The sequence below is a fragment of the Athene cunicularia genome (genome assembly GCF_003259725.1).
Source record: "Athene cunicularia isolate RWA chromosome 2 unlocalized genomic scaffold, athCun1 chr2_part1, whole genome shotgun sequence".
NCBI lineage: Eukaryota > Metazoa > Chordata > Aves > Strigiformes > Strigidae > Athene > Athene cunicularia.
Genome location: NW_020799095.1, coordinates 62,320,061 through 62,343,405, shown reverse-complemented (window position 1 = coordinate 62,343,405; position 23,345 = coordinate 62,320,061). Strand labels below are relative to the sequence as shown.

Below are 23,345 nucleotides of genomic sequence, written 5' to 3'. Positions count from 1 at the left end.
CAGCCTGGTCCTTGTCTCAAAACAACTGCTGCCAGTTTGCAGCCAGCACTGAGCCTTACGCCCCACCAGGGGCCCAAGAGATGTGCTGGCTGCAGCAGGGGATGCCCAGGAGGGATGGCAGCAGCCACCACCTCACAGGGCTAGGGTGCCATGGCAGCCCTGAGCACTCAGCTCCCACCCAGGTCTCTGCCTTAGCTTCTTCTCTTACTCCGCACCTTGGGCCTCAGCCCCTCCTGACCCCACAAGCACCACCCATGCAATGCTGCCCAGCAGAGCTGTCCTCTGCCCCCACCCACCACTGCCATCCTACAGGTGGCTACCATGTTGTGTGGCCTGGAGCTGTGTCCCCTCTCTGGGTGCTGAGAGAGGAGGGGGATGAGCCAGGCTGCCCTTTGGCTATTCCACCTCTGCTGGAAGTGTGCCCTCCCCAGCCCTTTCCAATGTTATTTCATGATAACAGGAAATTATTTTGGTCTCCCTCTTTCCTGGCAGCTGGGTCCAACTCTTAGGCCTCCCTGGCAGCTTTACCATCTCCTTCTAGAGTTTTACCACTCTACTACTTCACTCACCCCGTGTTTCTGTTGGCCTTGCTTCTGCCATCCTGTGTGTGACCGCAGAGTTAGTTTTCCTTGCAATCCTGTGTGGCAGCATTGATTCTCACAGAGTAAGGTTAAGAAGGACCTTAAATCCATTTAATACTTAGCATTGAATTTAACTGCTGTATCATAGCTGAGTGATGTATATGCATGTTTCTTGTTCTTTTTCTCTGATCCCATTTCTTTTTCAGTAGTTAAATCCAGGTACCACATCGGAGGCAAGTCTGGATTTTAAGACCTGCTTACCCTGCAAGGCAGAGTGCCACTGCCGAGCAGCACCCTGCATGCCCATGCTGCCCAGTCACAGGCGACTTTCCAGTGGTGGCACCACAAGTCTTGGCCAAGGCACACTGGTGCCAAAGTCAGGCATTTCTGGTGGCTTGCTGAGAGCAGCTCCAGCATCTCCCACCCCCATGCTATGCCTCAGTGCTCTGGCACTCGCCACCCACCTGAGAAACCAGCATCCACCTCAACCTCTGCTGCACCGACACCAGCCTCCCTCTGCATTACCCGTAGGCACATGCTGTGCCCCTGCTGTTCTGTACATACCTGCCTGAGCATGCAGGGCCAGGACTGGAGTGTTGCCTTTTGGGTTTCTCACTGTCAACGCTCTTGAGGATCAGTCTAGAGCACTAAAACTAAAGTTTGGGTTTGTTTGGGGGTTTCTGGTTTTGTTTTTTTTTGTTGTTGTTTGCTTTTTGTTTGTTTGTTTGTTTTTTTTGTTTGGTCTGTTTGGTTTTGTTTTTACAATAAGCTCCTTGTCATGGAGATGGTTTTCTGGTGCTTTGATTTACTTTTGTTGGCATGAGCTAAATGTCCACCCACTTCCAGCAGCCTCACCCTTTCCCCTGCAGTGCCTGGTACACTCTCTGCCCAAAGACATCCACAAACAGGGGAGAAATTTTCTGTTGAAAAATAATTGTTCTGTTAATTTACCTTCAAAATGGCTACAGTAAGAGGTCATACTACCTTTAATGGGAATTTTGACAGAAAAAGGGCAATATGAAGCAATTAATGGAAAAATATAAAGCTCACACTAAACATCTTTGAGAATCTTCAAGTTTGTAAAGTGAATACTTTTCCCAAGACTATTATATTAATACACCTCTAAGAACTACTTTCCCTCTCATTGAAGATGTTTAACAGGAAGAGTAAGAATCAGCACAACAGTACTAAGATACTTCTATTTATTTTTTCATTAATACAGTATTTACTTCCCCACCAATGAATAAAAAGTATCATTCATAAGACATTTATTGGAAAGCTATCAAAATATGGTGCTAGTGAAGCTGTTGGTTCCTTTGGAAGACAATCTGCTTTAGTATTATTCAGAAACATCACTGCTTCCTACAGAATAATGAACCTTTCTTCCCCAACCTAAATATCCATAATGAATCCAAGGCACATAACATTGTATTAATTTTATGAACCAGTTTTAACCCAGTACTCAGAACAGGAATATAACACATCAAAAGGTGTGAGAATTATTATTTGAAGAGAAAGTTTGTAACGATAAGGGCAAATTAAGCTATTGCCAGAAGGTGAATTATTCTACTGGTAAAGATTAGAGTTTTGCTTTCTTCTGGAAGAAGCTGACAATAGCATTCATACATTCATCAGATAACCACCTCTCTTGCAGGACTTCACACTCTTTACTGTTGACTGCATGGAGCTTCTCCTTTTCCATACCACGTAACAGTTGCTTTGACACTGCCAAGGACTGGAGGAGAGAGGGAGGAACATTAGGAAGTTATACTTTCTATACCTTAATTTAACATTTCAGAAAATACCACAATAAACACACTGGAATTCAAACCCAGTTGTATTGTACTTTTTAAGCTTTTGGACAACCTTTTTGCTGGAAGTAATTATTGCATTTAATTACTAAGACTGCAAATAGGGTGGATGAGGTTCACAGGGAAGCAAAACAGCAGTCCACTAAGTGGTCATAATCAGAGTAGATGGACATAAGAAGTGAAACCTGTTCAACTGTCTGCAGTGCCAAACGCAACATACATTATCAGCAGTTGGCACAAGTGTCTCCTCTCGTCCAGTGCAACATAATACCACTGTGACTCAAGTAGTTTTGCAAAACCTAAACTAGGAAGCAGGATGAAGAAATTCAACAAAATGTAAAGCCACCCAGTGTCATCTTGAGCACCCACAGTACACACAGTACAATTAATATTGTAGAACCAGTGGTAAGTCTTTTAAACCTAAACTATTACTAAAATAAAAATCTAAGAGAAGACATCCAAGACACATATACAGAGACTGCAGGTGGACGAATTAGTTAGCTTTTAAGGCTTTTCAGCCACTGAAACTGTGTACAGTGCACTGTCTTAAGAGTCAGCCAAGGCAGAAGAGAGCTACATGTTTCCCAACAGCAGAGGGACATGGACAAATCTGTGCTTGAAGGAAAATAATTGAAATAACAAGGCTCAATATAAGGATAAAGCAAAATCAAGTAACAGGATAGGTTCTGGCAGGAGTACTGGGAATGCTACAGGCTTAGAAGGTGGAGGAAAAAATTAAAATACTGACATTTTTGGGGAGGCTTGCATAAGCTTCTAATCTTGCCCAAACTTCCTTCTGAAAAGTGCTGTCGGGGAAGACTTCAGTCACAAGTCCCCAGGCACAGGCTTCTGCTGCAGTCAGCTTTTTATTGAACAGCAAAATCTCATTTGCCTATATAAAGAAAAGCAGAAATCATGATTCAACAAGACACAAGACTTGAGTAACCTGACAGGAAAGGCACGAGCTTCCAAGCTACATTTATTTTACTCCCTTGCTCATTACTGTCTGCCCTCTTAAAAAGAACAGAGAATCACAGAACAGATGAGGTTGGAAAGGACCTCTGGGTACTGTCTAGTTCAATCCCCTTGCTCAAGCAGGGTCAGCTGGAGAAGACTGCCCAGGGCTCTGTCCTGTTGGGTTTTGAGTATCTCCAAGAACAAAGACGCTTCTCCAAGGATAAAGACTTCACAGCATCTCTGCACAACCTGTTCCCACATTTCACCATCCTCACTGTAATTTTTTTTATATTCATATGGAATTTCCTGTGTTTCAATTTGTACCTCTCTCCCCTTGTCCTGTCAGTGGGCACTACTGACAAGAATCTGTCTCTATCATCTTTACACACTCCCATCAGGTATTTATATATATTGGTAAGACTCTCCCAAGCCTTCTCTGCTCCAGGAAAAGCAGTCTCAGCTCTCTCAGCCTCTTCTTGTATGTAATATGCCTTAACCATCTTCGTGGCTCTTTGCTGGGCCTGCTCCAAACTTGTAGCCAGGGCCTGGACTCAAACACAGCACTCCAGCTGTGTTCTCACCAGGGTTGAGCAGAGGGGAAGACTTGCTTCCCTCAACCTGCCTAATGCAACCCAGGATACCATTGGTATTCTCTGCTACAAGGATGCATTGCTGGCTCATGGGCAACTTGTTGTCCACCAGGACACACAAGTACTTCTCTGCAAAGATGCTTTCCAGCCAGTAAGCCCCCAGCATGCACTGGTGGGTGGGGTTATTTCTTCCCAGGTACAGGACTTTGCTTTTTACTTTTCTGAATCCCGTGAGATTCTCCAATTCTCCAGCCTGTTCAGGTCATTTTGAATGGCAAGACATCTGTTGTATCAACCATTCCTCTCAGTTTTGTATCATCTGATAAAAGCAGCCTATGATGACATTTCTTATGAGTGCTCTTATTTTCCTTTTTTTAACACTTCTTTACATCATTTCCTCCCACTGCTGGAAGAAAGATACAACCTTTTGCCATAAAGAAGTTCTCAAGAAGGTGGCGGAAGCCACAAGAAAGAATACTTTTATCCGTATCACTGTATGGCTTTAGAAGTGGTCACTACTCTGTTATGGTGCCTGTGCTGACACTCTCATTACATTTCTTGATCTTTGGTCCAGGAGCTCTCTTTGAGGACTCTGACTCCACTTGGTCTTACAGCTGGAGGATACCAACACAGAAAGGTCAGATGATCCCACATACAGTGCAGACATTCTTACCCTGGCTAAGCCCATGATTTTTGGAAACAGGTAAGAAGAACATCCTTCTGGGCTCTGTCCAAGTTCACTAAATGGGCTGTGAAATGTAGCCTGGAAAAAAGGAGAAAAAGAAAAAAAAAAAAAGACAAAACCAAATCAAGCCTCAGAACAGAGCAGGGGACTAAAGTAGTTCTCATTTTAAAGCTTCTACTGAGACAGAGTTCACCAGAAATACATCTGAACTGTTACCATAATAGGCTTTAAACACCATTGGGTAACACTGCTTCATCCTCTCAATGCACCCAAGAGCTGACTTTGTCTAATTCAATTCCCTTATGATAACAACCCCATTGATGAAGTTACCTTACTTGAATACAGCACTTAGAGAAACTAATTTGCATGTGCAAAATCTTTACAGAAAGGATGTTCATACACATCTGTCCTAAAAAGTCATTAAATACAGAGCCCTAATAACTCGAGGTGAATACTATTTTGCTTTCTGAAGGTACACTAAGTTTATTCTACTCCTGAAAAATTCAAGTCACTGAATCTTCTTTTCTCAAATGTTATGCAAATTTCAAAAGAACCTCTGGCAGAAATGCATCAAGGGATCACAGAACAATACCCTAAATTTTATATAACTGCTATAACTGAACTCCAGAATTTTATGTATTGACAACTCGTATCAATTTTAAGCAAGGAAGAAAAAATGCTTGTCTTTATTTCCATTTAAAAATATGAACTGATGCACAAAGAGTGCAGAAGTTGCCAATGCAGCTTTTGGTGTAATAAAAGGTAATCATCTGTTACTGTACTCCAGATGGCCATACAGTAAGACAGATCAATAGACTTCCTGGGAAGAAAGTGAGATTTATATCACTGTAAGAAAAGATTAGACAATATCTGCCAGGATACAGGCTAGTATTGTTCATGGTTAAGCAAGAGGAGATTAACTATACCAGGGGTACAAACTAGCACCCCATGAACTGGAGCAAAATCCAGTGCAGAAGGCAAATGTTAACTGACAGCCCAAAATGCTGCTCTGTTGTCAGATTAGGCTGTGCAGCATCCCATAAACGTGGCTGGTAATGATCTGCTGTGGGAATACCTAGCTAAGAATAAAACCAGATCCTGGACATATCAAAGCCAGCCACTTCTGGAGTAGGACGTCAATGCCTAAGCACTCCAACCAAGCTACTGGAGAATGTGAAATCAAGTAATAATTTGGATGAGAATGACCTTACTGCATGGGAATTCACAATCCTGGAAAGGGAAGAACAGAGAACAATCACCTTTGAGAAGGCTTAATTAATTTGATGTTAATAAGAACATTCTCATGAGGACTAACCTAAGTGAAAGGCTAAGTTAGACCCTACAGAAATCCTCACAGAACTGTTAGCAAAGGCATAAGCAAAAGCTGTCCCAGTGCAGGTAGGAAGGTACTAAGAGATTGTCTCAGCTAAATCATGAGCTCGTTACTGACTTTAAATACAGTATGCAGAAAGTGAAAACTATGTCAGACAACCAATTATGAAACCAATACAAGCCTATAGAGATTAAAAAAATAGAAATACAAGGCAAAAATAAGATGCATTTACCAATGATTATGTATATAACTAGTAAAAGAAAGTTCAAGTATGAATCTCAAACCATTCAAGAAAGGAGGATAATATTAACAGGAGAAAATATATAATGCTTAACGTCAACTATGTCTATACTAATTTACAGCTGTAAGGAGCTATTACACCAAGGGGGAAGTGCTTAGAATTCAAAATGGTCTTAAAATGGAGATATACGAGTAAGAAAATACTATTTGTGATGGACAAGTTAAAGTTTGGCAGGAATAACTTGGTATAAAGTATACAATAGGAACAACTTTAACTGGCAACTCTACATTAAGGGACCAGGTGTTACAGCAGATTACAAGTATGTAAATCAAATAACATTGTGGGATGTCAAAACAGAAACAGAGCCAGCAGAATGTGGAGAAGTTCTTCTGCCCTACTTCTCATCAGTAAGACATGAGCTGGAGTGATGTGTCTGGTTTGTACCACTACACTTAAGAGACACAGAACAGCTGGAAAGAGTCCAGAGGACTGTGACTGCAGGCTACATGAGGAAAAACTGAATAAAAAAAAAAAAAAAAAAGAAACAATTGAGAGCGCCAATGTAAGCCTGTGATATATCTAACAGTTTAAGTACACTGATGGCTAAGCACACTTACAGCTACTGTAAGGGAGGATGAAAATAGACTCTTCTTTAAATTTAGAGGAAGAAACAATAGGTTCACCCTGGGATGCAGAGGGAGAACCTAACAATTTTCTAGTAAAAGAAGAAGAGATCTAAGGACCAGAATAGACTGAGTAGATCATGCACATTATACAAGCATACATCAGGAGTGACAAGGTCCTAGCTGATCCTGTAATAGAGCAAGCTGGAGGAATTGGTTCCTTGCAGCTCAATTTTCCTAAGTCTCATAGTGACAAATCCAATCCAGTAGGGACACTTAGGAAAAATCTGACACAGTGCTGAAGCAAAGGTCAAAGTACAACCCATCATAGACACTTCTGCAAGCAAAAGCTTGACTAAACTTAAGACCTTGGGTTAAGTTCTGTATCTGTTGAATAACCTCATACAAATGAATAGCAACGAACGTAAAAAAATAAGCCACATAATGGGATTCTGTGCTATGCCTTAATAAAGCTTTTGGTTATCTATTTGGCAAGTTACCTTAAAAGGAATCTTATGTTGAATAAACCAAAGCTTTTCCAAAGCTGCCTTGGAACACAGATTAGATAAAATGCCAGTTAGTGCACTTTCATTCCATAATATTCTTTTGCTCTCCATCCCACACCTGAAAGGGGCCTTACAACCATTGTCTCACATCAGCTAGTCTTTACTGCAAACAGTGATACAGTAAAACGTTTCCAAACTACAGTCAATAGCTTCACAACCATAACTACAGAAGGAAAATTCCATGCATGTTAACCACTGGCTGATGCACCCCTGTGCTGGTAATTAATATAGGTGTTCCTTGACGTGATAGAAGGCACAAATGTAAGGGCTTTTTATGTCAGATTACCCCAAGCCAAATAATATTTGCTACAGAAAGAGGCTTAAAGACTGCCTTGGGATCAGCTATGTAATGTACTTACCCTGTCAGAAGCATAGACAATGTCACATAGTCCAAGGAGTGTTACACAGATTCCAACAGCTGGGCCATTTACCACTGCAATCAGTGGTTTAGGAAAATCAATAAAATGACCCACGAACTCTCTAAAGAGAAGAAAAGACAGAATGTAAGTGACAGATCCTAGTCTTTTCCATCAAATATAAACAACTTTTAAAACACACGATTAGATACTGTGTAACAGAAACCATGAGCTAGGTTCTATGTAGCATGTTTTTGACCTCTTCCCAAATGAATTCTGACAAAGAAAATAAGAACTATTTGAAATACCTCCATTTCCTTATCAACTAACAAACAAACAAGTACATGTCAACACAGCTTTCCTAGTTCCTGCAATCAAGTTATGAAAGTGCTGTCCTCTTCAACTACAGTTACTGAATACAACTCACTAAGAAGAGTCTTTTGCCCCGTCTGTCCATTCCATCCCAACTCCACCCATGGGATATCCATTCCTTTCACAGACTGTTCTGCAGTGAAGCCACAGCAGGCACCAAAGTGGTGATGCTACTACAACACAGAATTCCCTAGCGCGGCTCTGCACAGGTTTGAGAAACAGCATTTTATTTCATTTGACAGCTGCTTCTCCATCCAAGGAGTGCAAAATACCTTCTCAAAATATAACATTTCTCAGAAGTGAACAATGTTGTAAGAATACCACTTCTCTAGCATCTCTGTGCATCAGCTGTAATGAAGCACTGTGTTTGTATAACAGTAACAGCATAGCAAATGAAATCTTCTCACAAGACCAAGATGAAAGGCCATAAAGTACATGAGACTGGGCACTGTGTTGAACACCCTAGAGAACACTGCAGGATGGAACGCTTGACATATATCAGATTCAGACTGCATCGTTATCACTTTGTAGGGGCAACTGTGATCCACAGACAGCTGGCCTAAGTACAAACTGCAAACTGAGTACTTGAAGTTCATCTTTAAAATATAAATAAAAACCATTATTTTAGATTTTCCATCAATTGCAAGTGCTTGATGGAGTAATCCAACTTGCAATCATCTCTCACATGTAATTGTCATATACAAAAGTAAAAGAGAAGACAAAATCTGCTAAACAGGGAAGAACAAGCATGTTGTTTGTCCCAAGAAAAACATTTCAGCCACGGTGTCAGATGATACCCCTGATCTCCTTGGCCCTAGAAGATAAATTAGTTTAACAGGTTGATTCAGATTCAAAGATGGGGGCAATTTTGAGCAAGTTCATTACATCTAGCTTCTATTCAAAGAAGTCTGACAGTGAAGGTGTTTGGCATGTCCTGCTAGTATAGACACTGCTGGATATCAAAACACCCACACATTTTTCAAAATCATGCTTTTGTCATTATATCTGCATGTACTCTGGGGACTAAAAATAAAATCGAGTCTTTAGCATCACTGTACTTAAAAATATTTCCTTTATTCATCTCATTTCCTCAATTAATACAACTGATACTACTTCTCCCATGTGATCTTTGTATTTATGCACATGGTGAGCTCTTAAACACAGTCCTCTAAATGGATGTGTTGTAGCATAACTGGGTCCCTGCTGTCATGTTTTCTAACACCTGCAAATGGTATTTTACCCATTATAGTAACTTATGCATATCTGAAACCAAGATATTCTACTTGAGTAATACTGCTCCATCTTTTGCCATCTTCTCCATTTCACTGGGTTGGATATTAGCAAAATTATTCAGATCATTTCCACTGCTATAGTAGTCTCCATTTCCTGTAGAGAACACATATGAATAAATGCATTGATGATTTTTGAGTAGGTAAGAGAAGCTTCTATTTATTACATGTACAAAATAATTTCATTCTAACTATCTAACATTATTAAGTAATTAGAGGGATTATCTCAAAGTATACACACTACCTTAAATGACATCTATGGTTTAGAAATAAGTTTTGACTGACAATTCACTGAAAAACAATGGGTAAAAAGCCAAGTAACATTAAATTTAATGATTTGAGGGGGAAAAAAATTAATTTTTCTTTAAATGTCACATGAAAAAAAAAAAAAATCTCATTTCTCTCCCTGCCTACTTGCTCAGGATTTTTCTGTCAACTCAATCATTCACATCGTAAGATGTGAGATACATTTCTGTTTTCCCGTTTAAAAAAAAAAAAAAAAACGCAAGTTCATCTATCTCCTTTCATCCCCCTTCAACTGATGAAGGAAAAGTAGACAAAATAACTTAATATGTGGTAGAAGTTTCACTTTTTTTTTATGACCAATTAAGTAACAGACACAGCATTCTAAGGATAAGCCTGACAGCACTGAACTGAAATTACTGGACTGAAAGACATTCTTCAGTAAGAAGCAGATAATGTTAGTGAATGTGTAAGAGTTTGAAGCACCATCAAAAAAGCAAGTATTTAAAAAACAGACTGCATGATTTAATGGTCTAAATCACCCCATGTTCCATTAGGACATTCACAGGATGGATCTTTCACTGGTTAGCACATCCATTACTTCATGCTGCAGTGCTCTAACTATGTAAAACGGAACAGAAAGGTTTGTGCAGGGGTGTTCACTACTGACTCCTAACTATACATGTATTAGACATTCCAGTCGTGTGAATAACCCTTCTCACACTGTAAGGACTGTTGTGCCTAATTATTGCTACTGAAGGCAAATTCAACATCCTAGGAATACAAGGTGCTTTGGAGAAGAATACGTATGCCATTACCTTGTAAGTAATAAGTAAAAAAGTCCAAATTCACCTTGCATCCACACTACTTAGCTGCCAGCCAGAGCTCAAGCTGTGGCAAATTTCCTAAACCATACCTATCAGCAACAAGGATGGGCCAGACAGACAGCACCTGTCCTCAGCTATTCTGTCCCTCCCACCACATTATTCAGTCAGCATCAGAGACAGACCAAAGGGTCCTCTAGAGAATCCAAATGACATGTCCCCAGAGCAGCTAGACTTCACAGGCAGCGTGAGTTTGGGCTGCTTTTTCACACTGTCACTGCAGTCATCCAGCTGCACACATCTGGTAACTGAGATGTATACAGCTGAGCCAAGTTGCAGCTTGCCTGGCCAATCCTTTTGTATGGCAGCCACAGAAAAAAAATATTTAAAAAATGAACATAAAGTATCAGTTTCTTCCAATGATTATAGGTAAACACGCAGTGTAAACTTTCAATCAGCCATGCCAGTACAGGATTTGAAGGGCTTGCTTTTAGTATGTTCCAATGTATCACAGAGATAGGGAAAATTGACTAAACCCATATCAGTAAACTTCAAAAGCAGTAGTGAAGATGCTGTGGAGTAAATATATCATCTACTCAGAAGTAATAAGGCCCTTAGGAGTATTCCATGTCTATCTTCTCATCTCAGAATGATGCTTTGATGTAACAGGAAGCTTGCTAAGGAATTTGACACACCACCTTAAAAATACTTTGGAAAATCTCAGGTCTATACTAGAGGAAAGAAGTTCCTCACTCACACAATTCTATCTTTAGACTAAATACAGATAGATAGTTCATAGTGGTACTATACTTTGGCATAACATATAACAAATCTAAGAGAGGCATGTGAAGTGTGGTACCAGTAATAACTGCTATAGTAGAATCGTCTTTCCCAGCTTCTTCAAGCGCTTTCATAATTTCTCTGTACATCTGCATAAGAGGAAAATCAGAGTAGAAATGTGATGCTTTAAAAGATCATAAAAAGGAGATTCACACTGACAACAAGAAACTTGAGACACAGGTTATCTATGGTCCTTTTAAGTACGAAAAAAAAATTTGCATCCACAGAATGTTAAGTATTACATGTGAGGTATTTGTGACCATAAAGACATATGTCTGTAATACTCAAGACATCCAATGCAAATCTAAAGGACAAAATAAGGTCCTTTGGAAAATAGACATTAACTAGAAACAGCTAATTTTAAAACCTGAGTAGTTTAAGGGGGCAAAATAATATATTAAAGAATTCGCAGCAGTAGGGTGAAGTCCCTGTTCTGGTATCTTTGCAGTTGTGAAAGAGAATGATCACAGGATGGATTTACTCCTGAAGATCACTATGGGAACCAGAAGACTCTAGACATACACACCAGAGTGCTGAGCCAAAGCAGGCTGCACACATGCTTTGTTATCCATAAACCTACATCAAATATTGTCTCCACAAAACAGACTAATCTTCCTGCAGTTTGCCATTTTAGTTTAGAGAAGACCATAATTGTATAAATTTGAAAAAAACCTAGGAGACACAGAAAAGCCCAATCCATAAAATTTTAGCTGAATGGTTTCATTTTGTACTGGATATTTATTCCTTAAGTTGTTACTGGAGTCAAGATACTAAGCCCTTGTAAAATTCAGACCACCATGCTTCAGTTAGTTCTTCTAAACCTGTAGTAATGACTCCTTAAAAATTTAAGTAGCTTACTCATGGAAGAAAAAAATTATTAACCCTCCCCAAGTTATTTTCTTTACCTTATGGCTGATGGCATTTTTCTTCTCAGGTCGGTTAAACATTATCTTTGTGATACTGCTTTTGGTGGTAACCAGTATTGTTTCATAGTCACCATGTCTGGTCTCTTCTGGAGAAGCATCTGTCTTCAGGTCAGCAGATTCTGCAGAGACCAGACTTGAGACAAGTTCAGTATATTTCTGTCTGGCATTATCCTGTAATGAAAGAAAAGGAAATAAAAATAAAATCACACCAGATTATCAAACACTGAAATGGAAATCAGTTTGTTATGCTATTCATAAAATGGATACTGGGGTGGGAGGGAGGGGAAGGGGACTGTGCTTCAGCATAAAAGAAAAAAAAAATCTCCATTTAGAAAGCATTCTAATTAAGATGAGAAGAGGAACAGTCTGTATTTAAACACGCAGATCGTGCTTAAAGTCATCTTGACAGCAGCAGCAATGGATCCACAAAATAAAAGCGCATAGAGGCTGGGACGATGACATTTATTTTGTTGGAGAAGTGCCCCCATCCACGCCTAAGATTACCAGGGAGACCTCTGTCATATTTCCAGCATTTACACATTTCTATAGATCCTTTGTTTCCACTTTCCAGTTGGACATCTCTCCCAAAAAATAAAACTTTTGAATTTGGAACATGTGTTGCTGAAATTAAGAGTGCTGAAATGGGTCTATGGCATTTTAAAATTGCTTGAAGACACTAATTTTCATTTAGCACAAACATGACATGCAAAAGCCTAAACCTGCCTCCCTATTTCTACAGAAAGCAGTGATTTAAAAGAACTGTAAATTCTTGTTACAAGCCGTTTTCTTGAAAGGATAATATATTTTGAGCAATTCTATAATCTATAATCTGCAACACATGAAATTGTCTATTCCCTCTCCACTATTACTTCAAGAACAGGTTTTTCCTTTAGTGTTTATCTATTCTAAAAGCTGCAGAGCCATCTCAAAAAAAAAACCAAACCCAAAACCCGAAAAACCAACACACACCCCCAAAAAGCACAAGAATATGTTATGTACATGAAATTATGCAAGGATGTTTTCTTTTTAAAAGAAAAAAATGCAAAAACCCCACTCCTCTGTATTAAGTAATATCTTTGACTGACCTCAGAAACTACTCTTGAACAGCAGCCATAATGCAGCAGTAACACAGGTGATTTGTAAAAGCCTATGTTTCCTTCATTTAGTAGTAGCTGAAGAAACTGCGGTAAGTCAGACTTACTACAGTCTGCATGAAAAAAAACCTGCTTATGTATCTTTGCATCTATATTCTTCCTGCTCGGTTCACTTGAAGTAAAGACTTCTCTAAAAGTAATGAGAGGTATCAAAGATGTCAAGATATACTGAGAAAGAAAGAAAGAAAAGAGGCTCTAAATACTCTTTTTTCCTAGTCTTTTAGTCAGTGGCATAAGAGATTGACTTTTTAAAATGAGAAAGTTATCAATATGCTAGATTCACAGATTTGCTCTTTAAGAACTGAGAAGCTCAAGACATCTTTCTTAAAGGGAAGACTAGAATAGAACATCATGCAAAACCCACTATTTTATTGAAAGTCAACACATATGTAAAATATCTTAGACTGGTACAAGCTGGTAGTAATAATGTAGAACTAGGTTTACACAATAAAAAAACCCCCTCCAAACACAGAAGCAACTAAATGACTGTAGAATATGGTGCAAACCATTCTGGTGTCTGAAGCAGAGTCACTCAACTATCATATAATGTGTTTAGACATCAGCCATTCACTTACAGATCAGGCATTTTAAGGTAATCTACAAAATATCTAAGTGAAATTATAGGTATTGTCACCTGAGACAAATTGCCAAGAGAATTCCATGCATCCCACTTGGCTTTCTTGACAAAGTCCAGCATACCTGGTTTTGGAGAATTGCAGGGCCCTTCAGTAGCCTGAGAAGAGAGTAAAACAAAACTTACTCAAACCTCTGATTAAAGTTTAGATGTCTTGGTAGAAAAGATGATGACTGTTAAGAATATTTATCTGATCAGGATAAAGAACTCAACTCTGAGACAGAAGGAATACCTAGTGGTTGGACAACATTCAGACAGTTCACATACCATGAAATTTTCAGTGTTGGCTATTTCCTAATACCTGGTGCTGGGCTTTCAGGAGCACATAACAAATACAAGACACTAGCTTCTAAAACACCCATGCATATTAAGTTCTCCTATCTCAAAAACTGTGGACGTTTTATACTTTAAAAGAAAGCTAAAGACTTGTAAGCTGTGTGAACAAAGAAACCATTGCATAGGATCTATTAAGCTGAAACTTACTTCAGAGTTGGCCCTACTGTGAGCAAGGGCACTGAACCATTTGAACTGCAAAAGTTTAAGTTATTCTGAAGTACCACAGAATCCAACTCAAAGGTTTGGGTTAGAAAGGACCTTAAAGATCATCTGGTTCCAACCTCCCTTCCACTATATCTTCCACTAGCCCAGGTTGCTCAAAGCCCCATCCAACCTGGCCTTGAACACTGCCAGGAAGGGTGCAGCCACAGCTTCTCCGGGCAACTTGTTCCAGTGTTTCATCACCCTCACAGAAAAGAATTTCTTCCTTACATCTAATCTAAACCTACCCTCTTGCAGTTTAAAATCACTACCCCTTGTCCTATCACTACATTCCCTGATAAATAGTCCCTTCCCACCTTTCCTGTAGCCCCCTTTAGGTACTGGAAGGTTGCTATAAGGTCTCCCCAAAGCCTTCTCTTCTCCAGACTGAACAACCCCAACTCTCTCAGCCTGTCCTCACAGGGGAGGTGCTCCAGCCTCCTGATCATCTGCGTGGCCTCTGGACCTGCTTGAGCAGATCCACATCCTTCTTACGTCAGGGGCCTCAGAGCCGGACACAGCACTCCAGGTGAGGTCTCACAAGAGCGGAGTAGAGGAGGAGAATCGCCTCCCTTAACCCGCTCGCCACACTTCTCTTGATGCAGCCTAGGATATGTTGGCGTTCTAGGCTGCAAGCACACACTGCTAGTTCATATTCAGTTTTTCCATCCACCAATATTCCCCAAGTCCTCCTCTGCAGGGCTGCTCTCCATCCACTCATCCCCCATCCTGTATTTGTGTCTGGGATTGCCCTGACCTATGTGCAGGACCTTGCAGTTGGCCTTGTTGAATTTCATGACGTTTGCACAGGCCCATCTCTCGAGCCTGTCCAGGTCCCTCTGGATGACATCCCTTCCCTCCACCGTGTCAACAACACCACACAGCTTGGTGTCATCAGTGAATTTGCTGAGGGTGCACTCGATCCCACTGTCCATGGCACCAACAAAGATGTTAAACAGTGTTGGTCCCAACACTGACCCCTGAGGAACACCACTTGTTGCCCCTCTCCACTTGGACATTGATTCATTGGCTGCAACCCTTTGAGTGTGACCATCCAGTCAATTCCTTATCTTATCCAATGAGTGGTCTGTCTATTAAATCCATGTGTCTCCAATTTAGAGACAAGGATGTCATGTGGGACAGTGTCAGATGCTTTGCACAAGTCCAAGTAGATGATGTCAGTTGCCCTTCCCTCATGAAACACTAACCCAATTGTAGAAGGCCACCAAATTTGTCAGGCATGATTTGCACTTAGTAGAGCCATGTTGGCTTCACCAATCACCTCATTTTCCATGTGCCCTAGCAGACTTTCCAGGAGGATCTGCTCCACTGTCGTCTTGCCAGGTGAGACTGACTGGCCTGTAGTTCCCTGGGTCTTTCCCCCCTCCCCCTCTTAAAAATGGGGGTTATGTTACCCTTTTTCCAGTCAGCAGGAACTTCAAACTGTCACGACTTCCCAAATATGATGGATAGTGGCTTAGCCACTTCATCTGCCAGTCCCTTCAGTATCATGGATGCATCTTGTCAGGTTCCATGTACTTGTGCACCTTGAGGTTGCTTAGACAGTCTCTGACTTGATCTTCTCCTACAGTGGGCAGTTCTTTATTCTCCCAGTCCCTGCCTTTGCCTTCTTCATCTTGGGCTGTGTGGCTGGAGCACTTGCCAGTGAAGACTGAGGCAAAAAGAATCTCTGAACTTCAGTGTTCTCCATATCCTGGGTAAACAGGTCTCCCATTTCCTTCTGGAGAGGACTCACATTTTCCCTAGTCCTTTTTTTGTAGTCACCTACATACCTATAGAAGCTTTCCTTGTTGTTCTTCACATCCCTGGCCAGATTTAATTCTGTCAGGGCTTTGGACCTCCTAACCTGATCCCTGGCTGCTTTTCCTCTGTATTCCTCCCAGGCTGTCTGTGCTCACTTCCACCCTCTGTAGGCTTCCTTTTTGTGTTTGAGTTTGCTCAGGATCTTGTCATTCATACATGTAGGCCTCCTGGTGGTCTTATCCAGCTTCCTCTTTATTGGGATGCATCGCTTCTGTGCTTAGAGGATGTCTGAACATTAACCAGCTTTCCTGAGCCCCTCTTCCCTATTCTATGATCAGTTTTCCTGAAGAAAAGTACACTGTCAGAGAGAAATATTTCAAGTGGGGGGCAGGAAAGAAAGAATACATTTATGAGCTCATTAATTAGTAAAACTACCTGGAACAGTCAGCTGTCTAAGTTTTTATTTAAAGCAGCAATTGATTGCCTTCTTCAATATAACAAGCCACAGCCTGTACTACACTGCAGCCAATCTTGATCCACAAATACTGCCCCAAATACCAGTACAAACCCCACTAAGGACTTGCAACTATTTCTGAAAAGGTCTTCCTTCCATGCTGTAGTAAAGAATAATCTTCACTCAAAGCACAGAGGAACAGCTCCTTGGATTAAAATTAAAAAAAAAAAAAATACAACAACCACACAAAAAAAGGGAAAAAGCTTCAGAAATTAACCTTTAAATGTCAACATCATTATATTATAGGCCCAGCTGACTGATTGTAGATACAACAAATTTAAGAGGAAGCATGTGACATACTCTTTTCCTAGGCATAAGCCATTTTCCAGAGCTACATCAATACATGGTATATTATATGGAAGGCATCACAGAACTGATGTAAATTGGCTCTATTCCTTTGAATAAAGGTTTCTATTCAAAGCATGATTTATACAATGAAACAGGCTTGGTCTCCCTCAGAATTCAGGTATGGTTTGAGGGGCCGGTTCTTTAAGAATAGAATTTGAACACTTGAAATGAAGAGCTTGTTAAGACACAACACATTTGAACAACTCGTTTTAATGAACATTTTACAGGTCCATCCCCTCAGATTATAAATGCCCCTTTATGAAACAAAATAAGTCAAGCCTACCTGTTTAAACAAAGCATAGAGCTTTAACTTAGTTTCATTCCCAGGATCCTTTTTCAAAAGCTTCACTTGTTCTTGAGCCTTTTCAAAGTCTTGCTGGCTGACTTGCATGGTGGCTGCAGTCATGTGCAGGTGAATTGATGGAATGCAAACAGCTTGCACTTGCCTGTAAGTGGAAAAAAATATCCCATATACTGGTTTCTGTGTAAGACTAGAGAAGAAATTAAATGTCTTTAAAAAGTGGTATATTTAAGTAAAACATTAAATATTTGTACCTGCAGTGATTGAAACAACAACAAAAAGCAGGATACTAAAAATTATAAGAAAGTTGCTTTAGAAGTTTGCTTTAGCTGCAACATAATTAACCTTTGGAGAATATGACATCCTTCTCTAGTATGTATAGTGCTAGATTTAATGCTGCCAGATGACAAAGAAACTATGCTATAATATTTCAGACGATCATACGTAGCCCACTAAATGGCAGCAGTGGTAAACTAATGTTTTGCTCTTTCTGGAACAGCCCTACAGGTTTTGCCCATGAGAAACAAATAAGAAACATAGAACACTTTTATTAATGGTTTTATTCTCTGTATGAAACATTAAGAGCTTTACATGTCTATGAATTAAAATGAGTATGATGCCTGTTTTTTTGTTACCCTTTCAAGTTTGTGTGCTTTCATCCAGAAACACTTCAAACTGAAAGCCTGGTTCTCCAGACAGGGCAACGTAAATGAAGGCTAACTTTAAAAAGGATGAGCTGTAAACCAGCCTGTAGACACTTGCAAAAAAACCCCAAAACAACAAAAAACCCACCAGGTAGTCACAATATTCTGGGAGAGAAACTCTCCACCAGAAAAAAAAAAGGTAATTCCATCAAAAAACCCAACCCAAAACCAAAACAACCCCCCCAAAAAATCCAAACCCCACTCCAAAGAACCAAACCTAACCCAACTCTAGAATGCTTTGTAAAAGCTAGTTTACTTCAACAGAGTTTGGAAACAAAAGCCAAGAAGTCTAATAATTTTGGTTTGTTTCAGTAGGGCAAAAGGATGTTACCACAGCTTTATTTGGTTAAATTGCAATACTCATTAAGTATTTTTACTATTTTTAAGATGTTAGCAGTTTTATGTATCAAATGTTTCTTCTCTATTTTAGTAAGAGCAAAACAACACACAGACTTTCCCCATTTTGACACAGCTGTCATGTTAGAACATCATATATGATGGGTTTCATAACTAGTCACATTTGAAAAATTATTATCTCAAATGCAGACTAATATAATGTTTAATCATTAATTTAATCTGTTAACATTTCAGTTACAGAATCATCATTTAAAAATTATACCTAACATGAAAATTCTGCCTTTTTATACACACCTAATGAGAATTCTAGAAAAATTCTACTGCCTACTTCAAAAACATCCTCATTGCTCTTATTTCTTAAATAAAATTTATTTTATGTTGCAAGCCTATAAGTTGCATGCAGGAAGTGTCAAGAATGTCAATTGTGTCCAATTATTTAATACTCTTTCATTTCATGCAGATAGAAGGTTTTAGTTGTCTTGTAAAAATATTTGTAAGATCTATTGGGTTTATGTCCTATTACAGCCCTTCTGTATTAATAAACTCTAAGTTCCGGTATTTCGGGGCTATCAAGTTTGAATGACAGAAACGAAAAGAATATTTTCTGTTAAATAAATAAAATCTTTCAAATAGAAAGAATTCCAGAATCTGCTTCAAAATCTTATGTTAGTAAAAAGAAATCTGAACAATACAAAATAGGTAGGCTATAAAAAAAAATATGTTGCAGGTACAGAAAGTCTTCTTATTTAAATTGATCCTGTGTAGGCCTTTATTAACACAGCAGTGCACCCAGACAGACAAGGGTTAACCATCTGCCAGTTGAACTAACATTCAAACTGATGTGTTCAGAAAACTGTGTCACAGTTTAACAAGTTTATACATTAACCAACTGGGAGCCTATTTAGGCAACTTGATGACTTTATATCCAGCATCAATAAAAGCCCTTTGGCAGGAAAAAGTGTACCTAAACAGATACAAATTTTTTTTTTTAATACTGAGTTTTTCTGATTAGTTTGTCCCACAATCATAGAACATGACACCCACTTTCAGATCCTAATCCCAAGCATGTTTTTAAAGTCACATTTACAGGAAGAAAATAAGAGTGCAGGAAGACAACTAGTGGTTTCTTTTGGGTTTGGTTTCCCCCCCCCCCCTCCAATTTTACTAGCTATCTTTAGCACTACTTGAATTCTGCTGTGTATCTGACAATTTTTTTTTTTTTGTCAGTTTAAGCAGTGACTATACTGAAGTGGATTCAATGTTTAAAAAGGGATATTTGGGTTTACAACATGTTTGACAATCTGGACTTCAGCTTGGCTATGGCCAGTATTCTAAATAGGCTTTAAGAATGTCTTTTTTATACTATTTGATAGTGAACATAAACCAATAAGAGTTCAGGATGGGCAGCTGGGGAGAGAACAATGGCACAGCAGCCAGTCTGAAGGTATGTAATGCACATATACTTGGGATTATAGGCACTTAGGGGTTTTTGGCGCTTAGCAGGTCACAAGTTCTCTTCCTTATTAAGGATGCAAAGTGGACAAGTTAGAAGAGAATGAGAAAACAGTTAAGTGAATTAAAAAAAATCTGGCTGGGGAAAAGGGGAATGGTCTTCCGGTAAGTTCAGACTTGGAGCTACTCTCCTTTGCTGTTTGGTTATATCCAGTTTTACTTCTTAGCCATAAAAATGTTTGGGTAAAATACATTATCTATCCACTTCAAATACTCCATCTTTCATTCTTATTTTCTTCCTTACCTACTGCTTTGTAACAGGAGATTGTGCAACTTAGCTGTTTATGAAAGTTCATAAGAAAAGGCCTCTTTTCTCTAGTTCTTCCTTGCTGCTTGTAGCTCAGTTCTCTACAGGATATCTACAATTCATTCCTTTCTCTCTGCCTTCTGATCTCAGAGGACATTTACTATACATTAGCAGTGACCACCTATTCTCAACATGCTAAGGCTAAGTTGACTGCTACTATTTCTTTAGTAAAATAACAAAAGGATCAAATGAAAAATTAAGCTATTTCACAATTTATTAACCTTGTGCATGACCTCATTCTGCAGAGAGATACACAAACAGGAGGAGCAGAGCTCCTTGACCCCATGTAGATCACAAAGAACGAGGAGATGACCTGCCACCTGTCAGTACAGGCAACAGCACTGCCATCTCTGGGGCCACACAGTGACGCTGTGCCACAGTCCCAAAGACCGAGGAGCAGAAGAGGCTGCTGTAGCCCACTATGGGGAAGACTCACTCCCTCCACCTGCTGCTTCTTTGCTCTGTCACTGAAACCTTCTTACTCCTTCACTCCCTCCCAGACAAATCCATGCCTCGTTTTAGCAGCCTCACTGAACCGCCCAGGATTTTGCTGAAACCACACAAGGGATGCAGAGAGCCTGGAACCTGACCTAGAAACTACTGGTGTCAAACTGGAACTTGTTTCAATCCAAGCAGAAAAAGAAGCCTAAGAAAGGCAGTAAAAAAACCCTTCTAATCTACTTGCTGCAACAAAGCTTTATTGCACCTTGCAGGCAATTAGCTGCCACTGCCCCACTGCTACAAATTACTTTTGTTGTACTGGCACCCATGGAAGAGTGGTGAGGGTCTGGCACCTTACCCCAGCTGGGTAAAAACCCCAGCTCTCACCAAAGAAAGAAGCAAGAGGAGTCACACTTGGTGGAGAAGCCACAAAGTCCATGACAAATGCCCATGCCCTCCTGCAATCATTCACTTTGTACTTCACAAGCTGTACACTCTGAAAAAAGAAATAAATCCTGGGCATCACTGCCTGAACCAGAAACATCCAGGCTGACAATCATTTCATATTTATTCCCTTGCCTTGGATGTCTCTTTGTTCCCATTCAGTCATTCTGGATGCTTCGCAAGCTCATCCTATTCATTCTACCTGTTCACATAAATGGCTCTTTCCCTGATAAACATTCAAACATAAGGCTCTTAATTAAGATTTTTAAAGTCAATTACGGTGAAAGTAGTTTCTTACTGTTAAGCAAAGACTGCAAAGTCTGTTAAATACAGGGCCCCTCATTACAGTGTAGTTCTATCACTTCCCTAAGGACTTTATATAGAGCTAAAAATGCCAACTTTTTGTAAAATGCTGGCTGCTTATTTTAAAACAACTTAGCAGTTTCCTCACTAAAACTAAACAGAAGCCAAAAGATCTCTGTGCATAGAAAATATCAGACAAGCTCAGTAAAGAAAGGGATGGATATACCTGAACTTGATCTTCCATTTACTTAATAAAGGTTTTCCTTTAAACGTTAGTAGATCCTGGGGAAAAAAAGCAGAGACAAAAGCAGTTAAAAATCCCATTAGGATTAAAAGCAGCGGGTAGTGCTAGAAACATGTGGGTTTAAAACTCCTGACAGAACTGGAAGATCCTCATTTCACATTACTGTAACTAGCTTTAGAGAGACAAGGAAGAAAAAAGAATAGGAATTGTTATCAGACAGAAGTAAGCAGTACATTAAACTGTCACTTGGATGAATCCTGGAACATATGTTTAATAGAAGGTGTGGATATCTTTTGTACATTATGTGTAATACTTCAGATAACACACATAACATCTCTTCTTTGCCATGATCACTATCTCAAGGTGCTGTGATTTTTGTGCTGCTCTTCTCATACATTCCTCGTGCAGAACAGTGAGCATCACGGTAACTACCCCTCGCCATTTCACACAGACCTGGTATTACAGTATCATCAAGTGGCAGTATTTCTGCTCATGTTCATTCCATCTTAAGAGAAAATTTTAAAAAGTACCATTTTGCTGCTGCTACTGTAGAAAGAGTTGTATGTGTTGTTTTTTCTTAGTTAGGATACAAAGCAATCAATTCCCACAAACCTCAAGGCACCAAGTGCTTGGTTATAACTTAAAAACAAGATTCTGATTCCATGCCTCTCCAAAGTCACTGCAACAAGGAGACAGCACACATTACCCTGCTCAGCCCATCACCATTTCTGAGGCGCCAGCCAGAGCCTCAACTCTTCTACAAGGTTCAGGAGTCCAAAACTTATCCCAAGAGCTTCACTGGGTCTGCTCTGGAACCAGCAACCACTGCTCTAAGAAGCTGCTCTGAGGTCAAGCATGGAAGCAACCAAATGAGACCTCTCACTCCCTGTCCTGCTGTTGGGACACACACATCCACAGTGGGGAAACCACAGGTTCTGCCTGGTGGGGTATCCAGGACAGTCCCTGTCTGCTGGCACCTGGCCAGGGAGTATTCCCACTCCAAGAAGAGTCTCATGCTTCGGTCCCCCTGTTTCAGTAGCACTTCTCCCATTTTCATCCTCCCTCAAAATTATCCTGATTTTTCTCAATGGAGGAGAAAGAAAGGGATCTGGAGAAGGAGTAGCAACCTTTGATCATTAGTTCACCTACATCAAGGGACACAGGAGCAGAGCTGGTGGGAAAGGTTGCCACTGTTGGCAATTGCAGCAAGTGTTCAGAAATGAGGCATGTGAGGGGAATAGAAACAAGTATTTAAACTGCAACTGTCAGAAAACAAGTGGACCATCTGGAAAAAAAAAAAAATTCAACCTGAGACACCAACTTCTCTTTTTCAACCCTGAGACTTTGTATCACAATCTCTAAAGTGATGATTTAAAAAAGGAAAAAGAAAGGTTGTCATTATTTAGTTATCAATGAACAAAGTATCAGCAGTACCACTACTTTGTAGCTTCTTGGAAACTAGGAAAATAATGTTACTGTTTTCCATATTCACTTACAATATTTTCTGCATGCAATAAAGTTATACTTCATTTTGCTGAGCAAGA

At 39.8% G+C, this 23,345-nt stretch overlaps 1 protein-coding gene across 3 annotated transcripts; it reads right to left on the bottom strand.

Annotated features, from left to right (window-relative positions):
• Nucleotides 1–1,773: 1,773 nt before the first annotated feature.
• Nucleotides 1,774–21,841, bottom strand: ECI2 (enoyl-CoA delta isomerase 2). 3 transcript variants are annotated; one of them, XM_026842237.1, is made up of 11 exons: nt 21,784–21,841; nt 21,119–21,306; nt 17,472–17,634; nt 14,026–14,124; nt 12,217–12,408; nt 11,331–11,400; nt 9,399–9,501; nt 7,747–7,867; nt 4,613–4,702; nt 3,141–3,284; nt 1,774–2,316 (listed from the first exon to the last, which is right to left on the bottom strand). In XM_026842237.1, exons 1-11 carry the CDS (start codon nt 21,799–21,801, stop codon nt 2,161–2,163), a joined length of 1,344 nt encoding a protein of 447 aa, XP_026698038.1. In that variant the 5' UTR covers nt 21,802–21,841; the 3' UTR covers nt 1,774–2,160. The 3 variants fall into 3 exon arrangements, with proteins under 3 accessions (XP_026698038.1, XP_026698040.1, XP_026698041.1); XM_026842239.1 differs by having other exon boundaries at nt 21,198–21,306; XM_026842240.1 differs by lacking the exon at nt 21,119–21,306 and having other exon boundaries at nt 21,784–21,835.
• Between the last annotated feature and the right edge of the window lie 1,504 nt (nt 21,842–23,345).